Below are 20,747 nucleotides of genomic sequence, written 5' to 3'. Positions count from 1 at the left end.
CTCCAGCATAATATACTGGAGTTCCAGTATAATATATTGGTCCAGCATAATATGCTGGAAGTTCATACACAGGCACTCCAATCTCCAGTATATTATGCTGGAACTTTCCGTGTGTTGGAGTTCCAACATAATTTTCATACACAGATGCATCAATCTCCAGTATATTATGCTGGAACTTTTCGTGTTGCAGTAAAATAGTGGCTATTTTTAAATGAATGTGCAAATGCGGACTATTTTTCAATTACCAATCCGAAAATTGGTTAGCCCATATTTTCACCTTTTGAAAAGGTTAATTTGAGATCCAAGTCCATGAGGTGCAATTAGGAACCATTAAAAGGGACTAGCGGCCAATAAGAAAGAGTTAGGAGAATTGCTTTCACTTAGGGGTCGTTTGGTATGAGGTATAAGAAGGTATAGTGTTGATATAAAAATTTAATACCACCTTAATACTTTGTTTGGTTAGCAAACCTGGTATAAATTATCCCGAAATTAAAATTAGTACCAGGATAACTTATACCTTGTAAAGGATGAGGTAATTAGTGCCAGGATAACTTATACTTTCTTCTTAGAAATTATGTAATTGTCATTTTTAGTACAACATACCAAACGGTGAATAAAAAATAAAATAGAATAACTAATCCCAACATAACTTATCCCAGCCGTATTCAAATCTAACCACCCCTTAGTGAACATACTAATTTGGGCTCCATTTTTTCAAGACAGACGAATATAAAGAGATCATGAACTTATTTCCAGCATAATGACAAAAATTATGTGACTGTATCATTATGACTGAGAAATAAAGCAACAAACAGTTCATCTAAAAAGAAATACTATTTGAATTTATCCACACACGAAAAAAAAAAATTAAATCCAAGTAAAATCCTAGAATACATATATTTATACAAAATAATCTAGAATTTCAAATGGTTCTTTGCGAATAATAACAATGGAAGTGGGGATCTCGAGTTCGAGCCCCTAGTATGGAATCGCCTTTGTTAGGGGCGCTTTATCCCCAATGTGGGACTTTCTGGCGAGAATCCGGATTAGTCGGGCCCCAATGAGGGTATCGGATACTGAGCGAGAAATAAAAAAAAGGGAGAATTACAAAAAAATACAGTTCAGCCACATACATTGCAGCAGAATAACCCAGTTACAACTTTGCAAATCTGTAGCCCATTAACAATAGGCCAACATTTGAAAAATAAGCATTTTTTTCTTTCTTTTTTCATTCTGCAGATCGTCAAGCACGAAAATTCAGTGATTTTTTATTCTTCCTCCCCAAGTTTATATATTCCTATTCCAGCTACAAAAAATTCAAATTCATATATAATGCAACTTGAAAACCTAAGTTTTCTTCTTTTCCAACTTCCAAATAGCATAAATAAAAAATAAAAATTGAAAAAATTATTGCACGTTCATGATTTTGCAAATAAATCAACAAGAAAAATCAATTTATACATAGGTTGAACATATAAAATTTTAATTTTAGATTTAACTACACATGTGCATTACATGTATAATGATGTATAACTTTGTATAAACTTGTATATACAATCTCTAATAATGTATATCAGAAAAATAAGACAAAGAAGAAGAAAAGAAGAAAGTGTCAAACATTCATGGATGCCTACTATACACGTACAATGTATATAAACACTTATACATTAAAAATATATCTAATTTGTACAACATTGTACGCATATATACATACTTATACATATTTATACAATATTGTATAAGTTTGTATAAACACCACCTATACAAGTTTACACCAGAAAACACCTTCTGTCCATCACCACATTACAGTTTCGGTGGTTGCTGGTGTTGAATTTTTCCGGCGAGGTTTTGGCATTCAAATCTGAGCTTCACCAGTAGCAAAGGATGAAACAAAAACTAAGAGAAATAAAAAAATATGAGACGAGGCCGTCGGAGATGCTCCTTTTGGCAAGATCTGATAGTTTTAGGCCAAATCTGATAGTTTTTTGACTAATATGCCAAATTTTATTGTGGTTCCTTAACCTTTTTTTGTCAATTTATACAACATTGTACGCATATATACATACTTATACATATTTATACAATATTGTATAAGTTTGTATAAACACTACCTACACAAGTTTACACCAGAAAACACCTTCTGTCCATCACCACATTACAGTTTTCGGTGGTTGCTGGTGTTGAATTTTTCCGACGAGGTTTTGGCATTCAAATCTGGGATTCACCAGTAGCAAAGCATGAAACAAAAACTAAGAGAAATAAGAAAATATGAGACAAGGTCACCGGAGATGCTCTTTTAGGCAAGATCTGATAGTTTTAGGCTAGATCTGATAGTTTTTGGACTGATATACCAAATGTTATTGTGGTTCCTTAACCTTTTTTTGTCAATTAACTCAAAAATCAAAATCTAATTGACATAGAATGGGAGGATTATCACGAGTGTGTACAAAAAAATTCTGTAATTTTTAGGGAGAAGGAAGAGAGAGGCGAGTGAAGAGAGATTGAGTATGCTGGGAAAGAAGAAAGAAGAAAAGAAAAAAACCCTAGAAGTATGTCTTTAATAATGGGCTAAAGACTGAAATATTTCTTTCAAGATATATACAACTTGAGCCAAACCGAATAAAAGCTTCAAACATGGCCATTTTTACTTGGGTTGCTGTGTCAAGTGATTAAAAGCATAATTCTTTAATATATTGTGTAATTTTTACTCAACATTTTATCATCTTAAATGTTTTGCTCCTAACGTAGCAAGAAAGTAATGGGACTTTTTAATGGTCGAGAAATGAAACTTAGAGCTTCAATGAAAATTTGAAAAAGAATACCACAATATGTAAATCCTAATTGACGAATATTAAATGTCCCTTTTGATCTGCTATTTCCATTTTATCTTTATTCTTTCAAGTTTCAATAGCTTGATTACCAAAATAAATTGCTCTGTTAATATGGAATGAATATCCTCTCTTTTGTGACGCTCAATTATCATTATTCTACTCATGCTTGGTTTGGTTTAAGACCAAATCTAGGTTAGAAACCAATTAGTATGGACTCAAAAAAAAATAGAATAACAATTGTTTAAACCTAATGATCATTTGATGGCTCTTTCAATGTTCATATTTCTAACTTAGATTTTTTTCCCTTCAACCAAATTTTTTTCTAATCTAAATTTAACGGTTCTTGTAACAAATTTTGCGCTCTTTGTCCAATTTTTACTTAAAATATCTTATCTACAATTATGAAATACTATGCATAATTCTAATATTTCCAATGATTTATTACCAAAATATAAAAACCAACACAAATTATCACAAAAACAAACCAAAAAGCAATACTCTCGAAAACAAAATCCAAACAAATATATAATTTTTCCGAAAAGAAAAGCAAGACCAAACAACCAAATTGTGAAAAGTGAAAAGCCCTCAGATCTCATAGCTTCAAAATCACAGACGGCTTAAATCGTGATGGAACTCATCAGAAGCCTTTCACACATCACCATAAAGATCAGCTCTATAAAAATATTTAGGGGAAGGAGGAAGGGATTTAAAAAAATGAATTTTTCTTGCTGATTTTCAGGTGATGCAGAAAGGCAACTGATGAATCTAAAACCATCACAGCCGCTCAATTTTATATATATTTTCCATCATCGGGCTTTTTAGAAACCAAATATTGAACTAAAAAAATGAAGATAACAAACTATAAACAAAGATCAAACTAAGAAAATCACGATAAAAAACACAATAATTTATGCATAAAAATAAAGTGAGAACGCGAAGGCGTTCGGCGAAGTCAAAAGTAAACTAGGTCTTCATCTGTGAGTAAAGTTGTGGTGATTATATAGAGGCTGCAAATTTATGAAAGACCTAGGTAACGGTAATGGGTTTAGGCCCGAATCTTGGGCTAGGGTTTAGGCCCGAATCTTGGGCTATTTTAACGAACAAGTGTCACATTGCATTTGAATTTGCCAGACTGGGCCTATGAGCTGCCACTGCAAAACCTCTGATGTTGGGCCAAAATTGTAAAACAAAGAAGAGACAAAGTCAATGAAACTTGCAATCTTTATAGGATTAGTTACCTCCTATACCAAAGGTTTGATACCTTATTTATTTTAAATAAATATCCTTTTAAAAAAGTTATATTCCATAGCTACCTTTTGATTTTTTATAGTCAAATATCTATTTATGGTCATCTCCTACCCTTAAGCCATAAAATAAGCTTTATATTATTTTTCTCTCTCATATCCCCTCATATTTCTCCTATCCCCTACCCCATATCTATTCTCCCTCTCTCTCTCTCTACTTCTCGATGTCTTCTCATCCGCCGGACGCTGGAGCAAAAGCCACCGTCACCGTTTCGACCGCGACCGTTATTCATTGTTACCGCCGCCCTCAGCCTCCAAATCTCATTCACAGTCGAATTTCAATCTCGCTGGAGAAGGAGAAGAAGTCGTGAAATTTCTCTCTCATGTCAAATATTCTTATTTGCTAAAAAAGTACACAAAGTCGACACAGCCAAACAAAAGACAGTGAAATTGTCGCCATTTACAGACAATTGCTCTTGAAAAAGCAATGGAAGAAGTTAAGATTTTGACAGATATTTTCTCGCTGTAATGGAACTTGTATTTTTTGTTAATATATTTCAATGTATCTCGCAGTATTTCATTGTCTTTTCTTTTTATTGTGTTTCAATATGGTATCAGAGCCGAGATCCGTCTAAATCTCGTGCTGAGAATTCGATCGATCCTACGCTCGTGTTCTCTTACTGCCTTTCTATATACTTCGTCTGATTTTGATTTCTTTCGGTGTTCGTGGTCTGGTGCTTGGGTTTTTCTTCGATTTATTCTCCAATATTGTGTTAAATCATCCACTCCCGTGCATCGCGGCGGTGAATTTTTATTTTAGACGATTTCAAGGATTTCGACTCAAATTAGGGGTTGCTCGAATCGAACTTTTATGACGACGGCTATTGAAGTGTTCTCTTCTAGTTGAAGGCTGTAGCTTTTTCCGGTTGCGAAAGAGATTGGTAACATCAATTTCATTCTTCATTGCATCCTCGTATTTCTATTTGCATGATTTAGGTCTTCTATATATTTGATTGTGAATGTGATAACATGACTAATGGAACTCTTGATACATCTTCAACTCCAACAATTTCTCGCACTGCATTTCATGAGGATGATTATACTCATCCATGTCATCCTCTCTATGTTCATCCATCAGATGTTTTGAGGACCTCGTTAGTATCCACCCCGTTTGATGGAACAGGATATGGTAGTTGGAGGCGTAATGTCCTTGTTGCACTCTCAATTAGAAACAAACTAGATTTTATAAATGGAAATTCCCAGAAGCCTTCACCTGTTTCACCTCTTGCCAGACAATGGCAGAGGTTTAATGACCTTGTCATCTCCTGGTTAGTAAACTCCTTGTCTAAGGAAATATCTCACAGTGTGGAGTATTCAGAATTTGCTAGGGAAATTCAGAACGAGTTAGAAGAGAGATATGGTAAGGCCGATGGTGTTGAAGTCTTTGAACTTAAGAAAGAGTTAGCACACATTTCATAGGGGTCTTTTGACATAGCCTCATATTTTAATAAAATCAAACAATTGTGGGATGAGATAGCTTCCAAATCTGCTGGTCGAACTAGGGTATGTTCTTGTGGGGCTAAGTCTACAGAAGACGAGGAACAAAGGGCTTATCAGTTTTTGATGGGTTTGAATGATACATATGTCTAAACCAGGAGTAATATTCTGATGATGAAGCCTCTTCCTTCAATTGGGGCTGTGTATAGCATCATATTATCTGATGAGAAACAGAGGAATGTGTCTTCTGGGACTCAGTTTCCTTCTACCTCTGCATCTTTTAGTGCTGGGGTGTTCAAGCAGTGTTATCCTTCTAAGGTGAATTTTGAACCATCTAAACCAAGTGTCACATACAAAAACTGTAAGACACCTGGCCGTACTATAGACAAGTGCTACAAACTCCATGGTTATCCCCCAAATTTCAAGTTTACTAGATCTCCTAACCTCAGAAAGACTGCTGCACATGTTGAACTTACCAGTCATGCTAAATTTGGGACTGGTGACATATTTACTGAGCATGGTACTCTTTCACAGTCCGAAGATATGTCTGATATCTCTGGACTTACCAAGGATCAATATTCTCAATTGACGTTGTTGCTTCAACAATCACATCTATCTCCTTCTCCATCTACAAGAGTACAAAATTAGAGTAAATACTATAACTAGTCTCAAATACCCAAAGAGAATAACCTCACAAGATCATTCCAAAGAAAAGGTTCACACAAGTATTTTCAAACACTCAACTCTCTTACAAAATAATTTTAATAAATTAAGGAGGAGAAAGAAAGATAGGAGTGAAAAGCTCTTGAATTGGTGTGTCTACAAAAGATGAGATGTTAGAATAGGCCAATTAGATGTATTAGATGCTGGTTAATGTTTTGGGCCTAGTTTTCTTTCTTTACTCTTGTATTTATAGTTAGCCCAGTTGTACAGCCTATTTTATTTTTCATTCTTTCCGGGTCACTATAAATAGTGAAGACCGGTCATGTAATAAAATGCAATGATTCATTTTCAGTACACAGAAGAGAATGGTCTCGAAGCTTCTGTTCTCTGCATACATGGTGTGAACCCTAGCTTCTAATCTTCTTCGTTTCCTCCATTTTCTTCATGTTAACATGGTATCAGAGCCGAGATCCGTCTAAATCTCGTGCTGAGAATTCGATCAATCCTTCTAAGGTGAATTTTGAACCATCTAAACCAAGTGTCACATGCAAAAACTGTAAGAAACCTGGCCATACTATAGACAAGTGCTACAAACTCCATGGTTATCCCCCAAATTTCAAGTTTACTAGATCTCCTAACCTTAGAAAGACTGCTGCACATGTTGAACTTACAAGTCATGCTGAATCTGGGACTGGTGACATCTTTACTGAGTATGGTACTCTTCCACAGTCTGAAGATATGTCTGATATCCCTGGACTTACCAAGGATCAATATTCTCAATTGATGTTGCTGCTTCAACAGTCACATTTGTCTCCTTCTCCATCTACAAGAGTACAAAATTAGAGTGAATACTCTAATTAGCCTCAAATATCNATGTTAGATAGGCCAATTAGATGTATTAGATGCTGGTTAATGTTTTGGCCTAGTTTCTTCTTGGGCCTAGTTTTCTTTCTTTACTCTTGTATTTATAGTTAGCCCAGTTGTACAGCTCATTGTATTTTTTATTCTTTCTGGGTCACTATAAATAGTGAAGACCAGTTATGTAATAAAATGCAATGATTCATTTTCAGTACACAGAACAGATAATGGTCTCGAAGCTTCTGTTCTCTGCATACATGCAATATAAAAAAACAGCGTTTAGCGACAGCCGCATTCCGTCGCTAAAGTTGTTTCGCGACGGATTCAGGTTGGTCCCTAAAATGCTCGTAGCCAGACTCATAGCGATGAAAAAAACCAAACCGTCGCAGAATTAGCGACGGAATATATCTGTAGCAAAGTTTTGCGATGGAAATAAGCATCGCTATATTGCTTGTTTCTGTCGCTATTTTGACGTCTTTCGTCGCTGCAATACATAACAAAATTCGTCATTTGTTCTTATAGCGACGAAAGAGTCTGTCGCTAGACGTGTTATAGCTAATTCTCCTTGCTTTTTGCAACAAAATCCTTTTGTCACTAATTCGCCGCAAGATTTAATTTTACGCGATAATTTTAGCTACGGAAAGTATCCGTCGCTAATTTATTTTTAATATATTGCTGATTTTTCAAAATTCTTTTTATTTATTATTTTAAATGTATTCTGTTCAAGCATATTACATAAAATCTATTAAATACACTTAATAAAAAGTTACTGATATTAATATAAATTAACAATATATTCAACAAGCAGGGATTAGGCTCCTCCTCCATTGAAGGATTAGGCTCCGCCTCCATTGAAGGTTCATAAGAATGAGACGACTCAGGTTCAGTATTATTATAAGACTGTCAGCTCAAACCATGGCCAGAATTAGGTCCAGCTGCATCCAAGATCATTTGTCGATATGGATTCTCATATCCCGATTCAGGTTGAGCGCCACCATGCAAATCACCACTAGAAGACATCTCACCGATCACATTTTTTTCTCCTTGATACTTCCAAAGAAAATAGTTCTCAACAAATTCATAATGATAAAGGTGCAATTTAACAGTTTCAACATCCATATATTTAATGTTGTGACATTTTTTACATAGACATGTAACATTGTCACCACTCATGCGATTGCTCTGAGAACAAGCAAACTAGAGAAACTTGTTCAGACCAGTTATGAAACTTGAATTAATACCCCCTCGGCCATCCAACCTTTTGTAAATACAATCACGCTCTAGATTGTCCATGTTCCTATTTTAATATTAAAATAAACAAGACCTTAGAGTTCTTTATTTAATAAGACATCAGAATGCTTTCTAAAATGAATAACAAGTTGACATCTGAATAAGCTGAGAATTACTAACACCCCAATCTTGGAATGAAAACAAATCTTAGAATGCTCAGTTCCTTTCTTTGACCAAAATAAGAACCTTAAAGACAAATGAAATGCTATATATTAAGGTTTACATAAGTCGAAAATGATTAGATAACGTAACTAACTAGAGAAAATAGTTGGGGGAAAAAGAATAAAAAAACTAATCCGAAATTCTGAAATGTATAAGCAAATTAGAGATCTAGTCAACATGGCTCTTGATCATCTTTTTTTCCCCAGTAAATATCTCAAGTAGAAGAGAAGCTTAGGTTAGTACACAAGTTCCATATTTTTTTCTAACTTAATCATTCGGAAGATTAAAGTTAAAAGTAGTATCTGTCACACTTTGCTACTGTAGTTTTAGCAATAAGTACTGTTGGGTTGATTGAATTTTGAAGTATATGGTGAATATTTGAATGTAGAACTGTAGAGAAATCAACTGAATTTTTGTACTACTATTAGTTGTAATCTGGAAGCAGACTCTTACTATTGTCTAATAAAACAGCTAAAAGAATGTTGGTCATGCTTTATCATTTCTGTATCAGTATTCTTCTTCATTTAGTTAGAATTATTTCTTCCAAATTCACATAAACTTAATCTTCTTCATTCATTTGTCTAAAAAATTTAAATAATGTCCATTGATATGGTAATCTGAACCATTTTAATATCCCTCTTTTACCTTTCAATTCTGAAACACTATAAAAAAAAGGAAACAGAGTGTAGAACTGAGTTTGTGACGACCCGGCCGGTCGTCTTAAGAATTTACGCCCTGATCCCCTATTAACTGCTTCCCCTAAGTTCATTTCTGCTATTTTGGTTTGCTGGGACGTTCGGTATTGAGTTTCGGAGAGTTTTGGGACACTTAGTCCCTAAATGAGAGCTTAAGTGTTGAAAAATGGTCCGTAGTCGGGACAGTGTGAAGACGACCTCGGAATGGAAATCCTATAGTTCCGTTAGCTCAGTTAGGTGATTTCGGGGTTGGGAGCGTGTTCGGAATGTATTTTGGAAGTCCGTAGCTCATTTAGGCTTGAAATGCCGAAGTTTGAATTTTTGAAGTTTCCGGTCCGATAGTGAATTTTTTATCCGAGGGTCGGATTGGAATTCCGAAAGTTGCAGTAGCTCCGTCATGTCATTTGGGATGTGTGTGAAAAATTTCGGGTCATTCGGACGTGTTTTGGTTAGGTTTTTGATCGAAAGCGTGTTTTGATGAAACATTGAAGTTCTTAGGCTCAAATCCTTGTTTAATTCGAGTTTTCGGCGTTGTTTTAGGTGGTTTAAGGATTGGTACAAGTTTGAATGATGTTATGGGATATATCCGTAGGTTAGGTTGAGGTCCCGGGGCCGTCGGGTGTGTTTCGAATGCTCAACGGAGCATTTTTGTGTTGTTAAAAATTGCAGAAAACTGAACTCAGCTGTTGCAGACTTTTCCTCTTCGCGATCGCGGCCTCCCTCTCGCGTTCGCATAGTGTAATCTTGGAGGGAGGCCAGTTTCTTCATCGCGTTCGCATAAACTTCGCCGCGTTCGCGTACCTATGCCAGTCAGTTCTTCGCGTTCGCGAACGCTTGCACGCGTTCGCGTAGAACAACCTCTGGACCTCAGCATTTTCCTTAATCGCGATCGCGTTACAGGCCACGCGTTCGCGTAGCTCTAAACATCCCAGGCCTTCGCGTTCGCATCCTACTCCTCGCGATCGCGAAGAGCATCTTTGACATCTTCCATTTTTCTTCTCCGCGAACGCGATTTAATCTCCGCGTTTGCGATGCATTGATTGTCTTGACAGTATTTAACATTTCAAAAACGAGGGTTAGCCATTTTTAACAAAACTCAAGCTAGAGAGCTCGGATTTGGGAGAAATTCCGAGGGGTTTTCAAGAGCAACGATTGGGTAACGATTCTCTACTCTCTTATGCTTAATACCCACTAATCTAATCACGAATTCATCCTTAATTTCGGATTTTTGAATGAAAAATGGGTAAAACTTCATAGACCAAACTATTAAGTTTTGAGTGGGTGTTTGACCTCCGATTTGGGAGATTTTTATATGGTTAGACTCGTGAGAGTACGAGGATTCTGAAAATATAAAAATTATCCGATTTCGAGACGTTGGCCTGAGGGGCGTTTTGGTCATTTTACCTAATTTCGCGTCTTGTCTTTGAATTTAATAGTAGAATCAGTTGTTTGAGATGTTATTTACGATATGTAATTGAATTGAATAGATTTGGGCCATTTGGAGACGAATACTCGTGGCAAAAGTGTGATTTCGAGTTGATTTTTGGAGCCGGTTCGAGGTAAGTGGCTTGTCTAACCTTGTGTGGGGGACCTTTCCCCTTAGGATACGATATTTGGTATTTGAGTGTCTTGTACGTGAGGTGACGAGCGCGTACTTGAGCTAATTGTTGAGAAATCCGATTTTTACTTAAGATATTGAGACCGAGTTTCCTTCATATGTGCCTTATTTTACTTGCAATTATAACCAGTGTTAGATTAGAAAAGCATGTTTAGTTGATTTGACTTTCCTAATTGTTTAAGTTGCCTTGACTGTACTACGTGAAGCATGCTAGGCTAGTATTACCTGATGCTTGTCTTTTGTACTTCATTTCTGAATATCTTCTAGTTGATATATATATATATATATATATATATATATATATATATATATATATATATATTATTGGTTGCGCATTTATATTGGGACTACGGATGTGGGATTTCGGTAGCTCCCCCCCCCCCTTGTTTTTACTTTGGGACTGCGGGTTAGATTCCCGATAGATCCCCTGGACAGTTGAGAAAAAGACTACAAGACGGTATCCTGGGAGATCCTCATTGTTACTAGTGGTATTGAGCTGTACTTATTCTGTGTTTGCTCCGTTCTTTGTGTATTTGTTATTGCTTGTTTAGTCTGTCTTATTCCACTGCTGTACTCACTGTTACTGCCTATTTTCATACTATTGATTTATATTATATTGTTTAACCTCAGTAGGGCCCTGACCTTCCTCGTCACTACCCAACCGAGGTTAGGCTTGGCGCTTACTGAGTACCGCTGTGGTGTACTCATGCCCTTCCTACGCGTGTTTTTCATGTGCAGATCCAGGTACCTCCACTCAGGCGCACTATCCCTGAGGCGGGGAGAGCTACGGAGACTTCGAGGTATATCTGCAGCGTCCGCAGACCGAAGAGTCTCCTTCCTTATTCTATCTGTAGTGTTTAGATTCTATCATACTTTTGATGTAGACGTTCTGTAGATTAGAGCATTTACCGTATTTCTATTAGCCCGTGGTTCTCGTGAGTTTCCGGGTTTTGGGATGGTGTTGTAGACTTTCGCATTTCCTTTGAGTTGTATAGGCCGAGCGGCCTTATATGCAGTTATTATTTTGATATGTTCAGTTCTAATTAATTATTCCGCAAGTTAGGTTGTTATTTCCGCATTGTTAGGCTTACCTAGTTATAGGGACTAGGTACCATCACGACATGTTCACGGAGGGTGAACTGGGGTCGTGACAGAATTCAATGGTGTTTATCTGCTAGTTATGATGATCTTTTTCCTTTTACTTTTGTGGTAATTGGAATATTAATGATTGTTACACTTATAAAAAAGGAGTTTATATATGGTAACTAGTGTCGTTGAATGATTAAATAGTGATATTGTGGATCCAAAACGGAGCAACACCAAGATCTCAAAATCCAATAGCACACTATCCAAAAGAACCTAGCCTGTAGCCGATACCCACCAACACCAAAACTACAGTAGCAATAACAAATTACATTGAATGAAAGCAAGAATAGAGAAAAAATCACCAAAATTGAACAAAATAAAGCGCACACCACATACAACTTGGAACTAAAATTGAGAAATTTGAAAAACAAAACCCTCTATTAGAGATGCATGGGGCGTGCAACATTTACCAACCAAGTACGAAGAATACATTTAAGCAAATACTTCAATAATGATAAACCTGGGAAGCCCAAAAAAAATATCACCGAGATCCATAAAAACCAACTTTGAAGGAGAAGGTACAATACAGATACTTTTGATTAAAGGATAAATAAAAAGGAGCAGCGAAATTGGTATCAAAGCGACGATTAACTCACATCGCTTAGAGCAGGTTGAAGGACTTGCTTTGATGATTCAAAAGAGTCAAGCATTGGCCTTACAACTACAGGAAGGAAAAGCCCTGAAAATTGACAATACAAGAAATGTAAGACCAACTAATTCACAGACAAAGTCAAAGCAAAATTCAGGCGGCAAAGACAAGGAAGGGTGCAATTCAAAGACAATATCAAACTTGCACTTCAAAGTATCTAATTAGTTCACCCATTCATCATCCTTATTGACCAAATTCATGAATAGGTCAACAGGAATCAACCCGTCACTAATCATGTTAGACTCCAGTGCAACAAGGCCATATGCATTGCCTCCCTAGGAATGGATTTGACACTGGGTGATGTAAACTAAGATATTATGAAAAGATCCTAAGTGGTAAATCTTCCAATTGCAGATTAATTTTATGCGTAAAAAATTAATTGATTTAAAGGCCAATTTGCCGAAACCCTAAACTTATATGGGAGAGGAATCTAAACAAGTCCAAGATTCAGATTAAAATAAAAATAAAAATTGAGTGATATGGTGAAAACACGTGAGTAACATATGGCGTCACACATCAGAACTCTCCAAAGCTCCCATGTAAGGATTGACCTAATAGCCTGTACCACACAAGAAAATAATCCACTAAGCACTACTGACACCAACAAGATCGAGGCTCCCCAATTGAAGAATTTCAGAGTTCTGAACCAAAAATCTTGCAATTTCAAAAGTTTTCTTCTATTTTTCAGACATTAACCCTAGATTCACACCCAAGTTTTTGTATTTGAAGTAAAAAACTCACATTGTTAAAGAGTATTGAGAGTGGGAGTCTGTCTGATAGAGAGGAGAGAAAGTGGGCGTGTTGCCCTAATTGTATCGAGAGTGGGAGTCTGAGAGGAGTGGGTGTGTTGTCCTAATTTTATTTTTAGGACAAAATTTTAGCGACGGAATTTGCGATAGATCGAATTTATGTAGCTAATAATAACTAATGAAAATTTATTTTAATGGAACTAGATTTTTAGCAACGGAAATAGCGACGAACCTAATTTCTGTCGCTAATAATATCTAATGAAATTTTATTTTAAGGAAACTAGCGATAGAACATTTTGTCGCAATCAACTTTGGAATGTCTTGATAGGTAAAAGGACTTCAGCGACGGATTTTTTGACGTTAAATCTGTCGCTAGATTTTAATAATTTTTGTCGCCTCGCTTTCTTCGCTAATTTTGTAGGTAAAATAAAGTCGCTAACATTTAGCGCCAATTTTAGCAACGAATATAAGTGTCTGTCACTATTCCGTCGCTATATTTTATACGAGTTCTTTTAGTAGCTTATTTGGCGACAAACTACAAAATGCGTCGCTAATCCGTCGTTATGTAGCTACAAAATATCTCTTGTCGCTAAATTTCGTCGCTAAACGCTGTTTTCTTGTAGTGATGGTGTGAACCCTAGCTTCTAATCTTCATTGTTTCCTCCATTTTCTTCATGTTAACATGGTATCAGAGCCGAGATCCGTCTAAATCTCGTGCTGAGAATTCGATCGATCCTACGCTCGTGTTCTCTTACTGCCTTTCTATATACTTCGTCTGATTTTGATTTCTTTCGGTGTTCGTGGTCTGGTGCTTGGGTTTTTCTTCGATTTATTCTCCAATATTGTGTTAAATCATCCACTCCCGTGCATCGCGGCGGTGAATTTTTATTTTAGACGATTTCAAGGATTTCGACTCAAATTAGGGGTTGCTCGAATCGAACTTTTATGACGACGGCTATTGAAGTGTTCTCTTCTAGTGAAGGCTGTAGCTTTTTCCGGTTGCGAAAGAGATTGGTAACATCAATTTCATTCTTCATTGCATCCTCGTATTTCTATTTGCATGATTTAGGTCTTCTATATATTTGATTGTGAATGTGATAACATGACTAATGGAACTCTTGATACATCTTCAACTCCAACAATTTCTCGCACTGTATTTCATGAGGATGATTATACTCATCCATGTCATCCTCTCTATGTTCATCCATCAGATGTTTTGAGGTACCTCGTTAGTATCCACCCCGTTTGATGGAACAGGATATGGTAGTTGGAGGCGTAATGTCCTGTTGCAATCTCAATTAGAAACAACTAGATTTATAAATGGAAATTCCCAGAAGCCTTCACCTGTTTCACCTCTTGCCAGACAATGGCAGAGGTTTAATGACCTTGTCATCTCCTGGTTATAAACGTCCTTGTCTAAGGAAATATCTCTNTTGCTAGGGAAATTCAGCACGAGTTAGAAGAGAGATATGGTAAGGCCGATGGTGTTGAAGTCTTTGAACTTAAGAAAGAGTTAGCACACATTTCATAGGGGTCTTTTGACATAGCCTCATATTTTAATAAAATCAAACAATTGTGGGATGAGATAGCTTCCAAATCTGCTGGTCGAACTAGGGTATGTTCTTGTGGGGCTAAGTCTACAGAAGACGAGGAACAAAGGGCTTATCAGTTTTTGATGGGTTTGAATGATACATATGTCTAAACCAGGAGTAATATTCTGATGATGAAGCCTCTTCCTTCAATTGGGGCTGTGTATAGCATCATATTATCTGATGAGAAACAGAGGAATGTGTCTTCTGGGACTCAGTTTCCTTCTACCTCTGCATCTTTTAGTGCTGGGGTGTTCAAGCAGTGTTATCCTTCTAAGGTGAATTTTGAACCATCTAAACCAAGTGTCACATACAAAAACTGTAAGACACCTGGCCGTACTATAGACAAGTGCTACAAACTCCATGGTTATCCCCCAAATTTCAAGTTTACTAGATCTCCTAACCTCAGAAAGACTGCTGCACATGTTGAACTTACCAGTCATGCTAAATTTGGGACTGGTGACATATTTACTGAGCATGGTACTCTTTCACAGTCCGAAGATATGTCTGATATCTCTGGACTTACCAAGGATCAATATTCTCAATTGACGTTGTTGCTTCAACAATCACATATATCTCCTTCTCCATCTACAAGAGTACAAAATTAGAGTAAATACTATAATTAGTCTCAAATACCCAAAGAGAATAACCTCACAAGATCATTCCAAAGAAAAGGTTCACACAAGTATTTCCAAACACTCAACTCTCTTACAAAATAATTTTAATAAATTAAGGAGGAGAAAGAAATATAGGAGTGAAAAGCTCTTGAATTGGTGTGTCTACAAAAGATGAGATGTTAGAATAGGCCAATTAGATGTATTAGATGCTGGTTAATGTTTTGGGCCTAGTTTTCTTTCTTTACTCTTGTATTTATAGTTAGCCCAGTTGTACAGCCTATTTTATTTTTCATTCTTTCCGGGTCACTATAAATAGTGAAGACCGGTCATGTAATAAAATGCAATGATTCATTTTCAGTACACAGAAGAGAATGGTCTCGAAGCTTCTGTTCTCTGCATACATGGTGTGAACCCTAGCTTCTAATCTTCTTCGTTTCCTCCATTTTCTTCATGTTAACATGGTATCAGAGCCGAGATCCGTCTAAATCTCGTGCTGAGAATTCGATCAATCCTTCTAAGGTGAATTTTGAACCATCTAAACCAAGTGTCACATGCAAAAACTGTAAGAAACCTGGCCATACTATAGACAAGTGCTACAAACTCCATGGTTATCCCCCAAATTTCAAGTTTACTAGATCTCCTAACCTTAGAAAGACTGCTGCACATGTTGAACTTACAAGTCATGCTGAATCTGGGACTGGTGACATCTTTACTGAGTATGGTACTCTTCCACAGTCTGAAGATATGTCTGATATCCCTGGACTTACCAAGGATCAATATTCTCAATTGATGTTGCTGCTTCAACAGTCACATTTGTCTCCTTCTCCATCTACAAGAGTACAAAATTAGAGTGAATACTCTAATTAGCCTCAAATATCCCAAGAGAATAACCTCACAAGATCACTCCAAAGAAAAGGTTCACACAAGTATTTCCAAACACTCAACTGTCTTACAAAATACTTTTAATAAATTAAGGAGGAGAAAGAAAGATAGGAGTGAAAAGCTCTTAAATTGGTGTGTCTACAAAAGAGGAGATGTTAGAATAGGCCAATTAGATGTATTAGATGCTGGTTAATGTTTTGGGCCTAGTTTTCTTTCTTGGGCCTAGTTTTCTTTCTTTACTCTTGTATTTATAGTTAGCCCAGTTGTACAGCCTATTGTATTTTTCATTCTTTCAGGGTCACTATAAATAGTGAAGATCAGTTATGTAATAAAATGCAATGATTCATTTTCAGTACACAGAAGAGATAATGGTCTCGAAGCTTCTGTTCTCTGCATACATGGTGTTAAACCTAGCTTCTAATCTTCTTCGTTTCCTCCATTCATGTTAACATGGTATCAGAGCCGAGATCCGTCTAAATCTCGTGTCGAGAATTCGATCAATCCTTCTAAGGTGAATTTTGAACCATCTAAACCAAGTGTCACATGCAAAAACTGTAAGAAACCTGGCCATACTATAGACAAGTGCTACAAACTCCATGGTTATCCCCCAAATTTCAAGTTTACTAGATCTCCTAACCTTAGAAAGACTGCTGCACATGTTAAACTTACCAGTCATGCTGAATCTGGGACTGGTGACATCTTTACTGAGTATGGTACTCTTCTACAGTCTGAAGATATGTCCGATATCCCTGGACTTACCAAGGATCAATATTCTCAATTGATGTTGCTGCTTCAACAGTCACATTCGTCTCCTTCTCCATCTACTTCAAACTTAATGGGATCAACCAATTTTGCTGGTGAAAAGTCTTATGGTGCATTTATGTTGACCAAAGTGGATGGTATAGTGTGGATCATAGACTTAGGGGCTTCTGACCATATGACTTCCACTAGAAATTTACTCTTTAATGTCCAAACCTTACCTGTTCCATACCTTGTTTCTCTTCCAAATGGGTATAAAGTCAAGGTTACCAATATTGGATCATTGACTTTATTGCCTGACTTAATATTGTACAATGTACTTTATGTTCCTAGTTTTCACTATAATCTCACTTTTGTCCACAAATTACTCTCTCATTGTGATGAGACGGTACAATTTACCAAGGTTGTTTAAACTTTACAGGGCCCTTCAGTGAGGAAGCCAGTGGTACTTGGTAAGTTGGACAATGGACTCTACAGGCTGTTTCAGTCTGTCATTGTTCCTCTCCCAAATTTTTCTTGCTCATCCTGTTGTTTCAAATGTTTCAGTTTCTAATTCTTTAGTTCATGCTAGCGTAACTGATGAATACTCCCTTGTAAATACCACATAAGCTATTGATAATATGAATAAAGCTGAGGTTGTTTGGCATTACAGACTTGGGCATATTCCTTTCTCTAAAATGAAAACTATATCTGCTATAAATTGTAAATTTCCTCTTAAACAATCCTTTAGTTGTCCTATCTGCCCCTTAGCCAGGCAAACAAGACTGCCTTTCCCTGATAGTAGCATACAGTCCACTCACTTATTCCAATTAATTCACATAGATACTTGGGGACCTTATCACACACCCACTTATAATATTTCCAAGTATTTCTTGACTATTGTTGATGATTTCTCAAGGGCCACTTGGACCCATTTTATGTGAGCCAAGAGTAATGCTTTTGATTTACTCAAGGCTTTCACTGCCATGGTTGAAACTCAATTCCATACTAAGGTTCAAGCTGTCAGAAGCGATAATGCCTTAGAATTGGGCTTTAGTGCCTCAGGTTCTCTTTTCTTTTCTGAAAAAGGAATTCAACATAAGACTTCCTGCCCACACACTCCTCAACAGAATGGAGTGGTGGAAAGGAAACACATACATTTGCTTGAAACTGACAGAGCTCTATTACCATTAGGTTTTGGGGAGACTGCCTTCTCACTGCCACCTACTTGATCAATAGGTTTTCCTCTCCTCTCCTTAATCACAAAAGCCCTTATGAATTGTTATATGGTTTTGTTACTTCTTACTCTCATCTTAAAGCTATTGGTTGTTTGTGTTACTCTACCATAACTAAGTTGCACGAGGACAAATTCTCTCCCAGATCCATTCCATATGTGTTTGTGGGTTATCCTTTTGCTAAGAAAGGTTATAAACTCTATAGTCTCACTTCCAAATCCTGTTTCATTTCTAGGGATGTCATTTTCCTAAAACACATTTTTCCATTCTTTAAGGTTTCCAATCAGTCTTCTCACATTCTCCCTTCTCCTTTATCCATTTTCTTTGATACTGATTGTTCTGTAACCCCTTCTCTTTTATCTTCTCCTTTACCTGTTTCTTCTTCAACTACTGCTCCTCCTTCTCCTGTTCTGCATTCTGCTCCTAGTCCTTCTCTAAACTCCCACTTCACCTCCTAGTAATTCACCTCATGTTTATTCACCTATTGATCATTCAGCTCCCTTATTCTCCTTTGCCTGTTTTGAGAAGATCCTTTATACCACACAACCCTCCTAGTTATCTCAATAGCTATGTTGTCAATATTTATCCTTCAATTCCATCTCAGTCCCTTCTGTTGGTCAGTTGCATATCCCAAAGCCTCATTCATATTCTCAGGCAACCACCATTCTTGAGTGGCAAGATGCCGTGAAGAAGGAATTTTAGGCTTTGGAAGTCAATGGGACTTGGGAAATTGTTGAATTGCCACATGGCAAGAAACTTATTGGGTGTAAATGGGTTTATAAAGTGAAATATAGGGCTGATGGTAGTATAGAAAGGTACAAAGATAGATTGGTGGTATACTCAAGTGGAAGGGGTTGACTTTCATGAAACATTCTCCCTTGTTGTCAAAATGTCCACTATTAAGACTTTAATTGGTGTGGCCATAAAGAAGCAGTGGTCTCTGTTCCAGCTTGATATCAGTAATGCTTTCTTGCATGGTGATCTTGATGAAGAGGCTTTCATGAAGCTTCCCCCTAGTCTGTCTGTTCCTGCCTCCACATCTTCTTCTACATCTTTGGTCTACAAGCTCCAAAAATGCTTTTATGGGTTGCGGCAAGCTTCTAGACAATGGTATGCTAAGCTATCTCAAGCCCTCTCTTCTAGAGGTACATGCATTCTCTCAATGACTATTCTGTCTTCACTAAGGGTTTTGGGGCTTCTTTGGTTATATTGGCTGTTTATGTAGATGACATCATCTTAACCGGTATTGACTTGACAGAAATTTCTGTCCTAAAGAGCTATCTCCATGATCGGTTCAAAATCAAGGACTTGGTCTCCTTAACTACTTTCTTGGTATTTAAGTTCTCTATACTTCTTCTAGGGTTTTGTTGCATCAAAGAAAATTTATTCATGACCTTTTAGATGAGTTTCACTCTCTTGAGTGTTCCTCTGTCACCTGCCCCTTGAATTAAATGTGAAGTTGAAAGCCAAGGAAGGTGAACTTTTACCTAAACCTGAAGAGTATACAAGTGTTATAGGCAAGCTGAATTTTTTAACCCATACCAGACTTGACCTCAGCTTTGCAGTCCAGCATTTGAGTCAGTTCATGCAGCAGCCTTGCCTCCCACACATGAAGGCTACTCTTCACCTTCTCAGATATCTCAAGGGTTCTGCTGATTCAGAGATCTTTTACAATAATGATCCTGATATGTCTTTGAAGGTATTTTATGATAGTGACTGGGCCTCTTGCCCTAACAGTAGGAGGTCAGTCACTGGTTTCTGCATCTTCCTTGGTGGTAGTTTGGTGGGTTGGAAGTTTAAGAAGCAACCTGTGATTTCTCTTTTCTCAACAGAAGCAGAGTACAGATCCATGAGCAAGGCAGTGACTGAAGTCACTTGGTTGTCCAGGCTGTTCTATGATTTTGGTGTGCTTCTTCCCTCACCTGTGCCTATATTTTGTGATAGCTAGGCTGCCCTTCATATTGCAAAAAATTCTGTTCTTCATGAGAGGGCAAAGCACATAAATTCGATTGTCATTTTGTACGTGCCAAACTTGGTGATGGGTTGATCTCTCTTGTCCACACTCCCAGTGTTTCTCAGACTGCTGATATACTCACCAAGGTTCTGCCCGGTCCTGCTCATCACATACACACTCACAAGTTGGGGGTTTTGTCACCCTCCAACTTGAGGGGGGCTGTTAGAATAGGCCAATTAGATGTATTAGATGCTGGTTAATGTGTTGGAACTAGTTTTCTTTCATTACTCTTGTACTTATAGTTAGCCCAGTACAACCCATTGTATTTTT

The 20,747-nt window shown here is 37.1% G+C and overlaps 2 protein-coding genes across 2 annotated transcripts; both read left to right on the top strand.

Moving 5' to 3' along the window:
* Positions 1-5,104: 5,104 nt before the first annotated feature.
* LOC109213667 lies at positions 5,105-7,078 on the top strand. The gene is made up of 3 exons (XM_019377495.1): positions 5,105-5,535; positions 5,731-6,208; positions 6,698-7,078. The coding sequence occupies exons 1-3, from the start codon at positions 5,105-5,107 to the stop codon at positions 7,076-7,078; spliced, it is 1,290 nt and encodes a 429-aa protein (XP_019233040.1).
* A 12,274-nt stretch (positions 7,079-19,352) lies between these two features.
* LOC109213666 (uncharacterized mitochondrial protein AtMg00810-like) lies at positions 19,353-20,411 on the top strand. The gene is made up of 3 exons (XM_019377494.1): positions 19,353-19,608; positions 19,689-19,795; positions 19,923-20,411. The coding sequence occupies exons 1-3, from the start codon at positions 19,353-19,355 to the stop codon at positions 20,409-20,411; spliced, it is 852 nt and encodes a 283-aa protein (XP_019233039.1).
* The last annotated feature ends 336 nt before the right edge of the window (positions 20,412-20,747 follow it).

The sequence above is a fragment of the Nicotiana attenuata genome, unplaced genomic scaffold, assembly GCF_001879085.1.
Source record: "Nicotiana attenuata strain UT unplaced genomic scaffold, NIATTr2, whole genome shotgun sequence".
Taxonomy (NCBI): domain Eukaryota; kingdom Viridiplantae; phylum Streptophyta; class Magnoliopsida; order Solanales; family Solanaceae; genus Nicotiana; species Nicotiana attenuata.
Note: the sequence above shows the minus strand (reverse complement) of the source record. Positions and strands in the feature narration are given on the sequence as shown.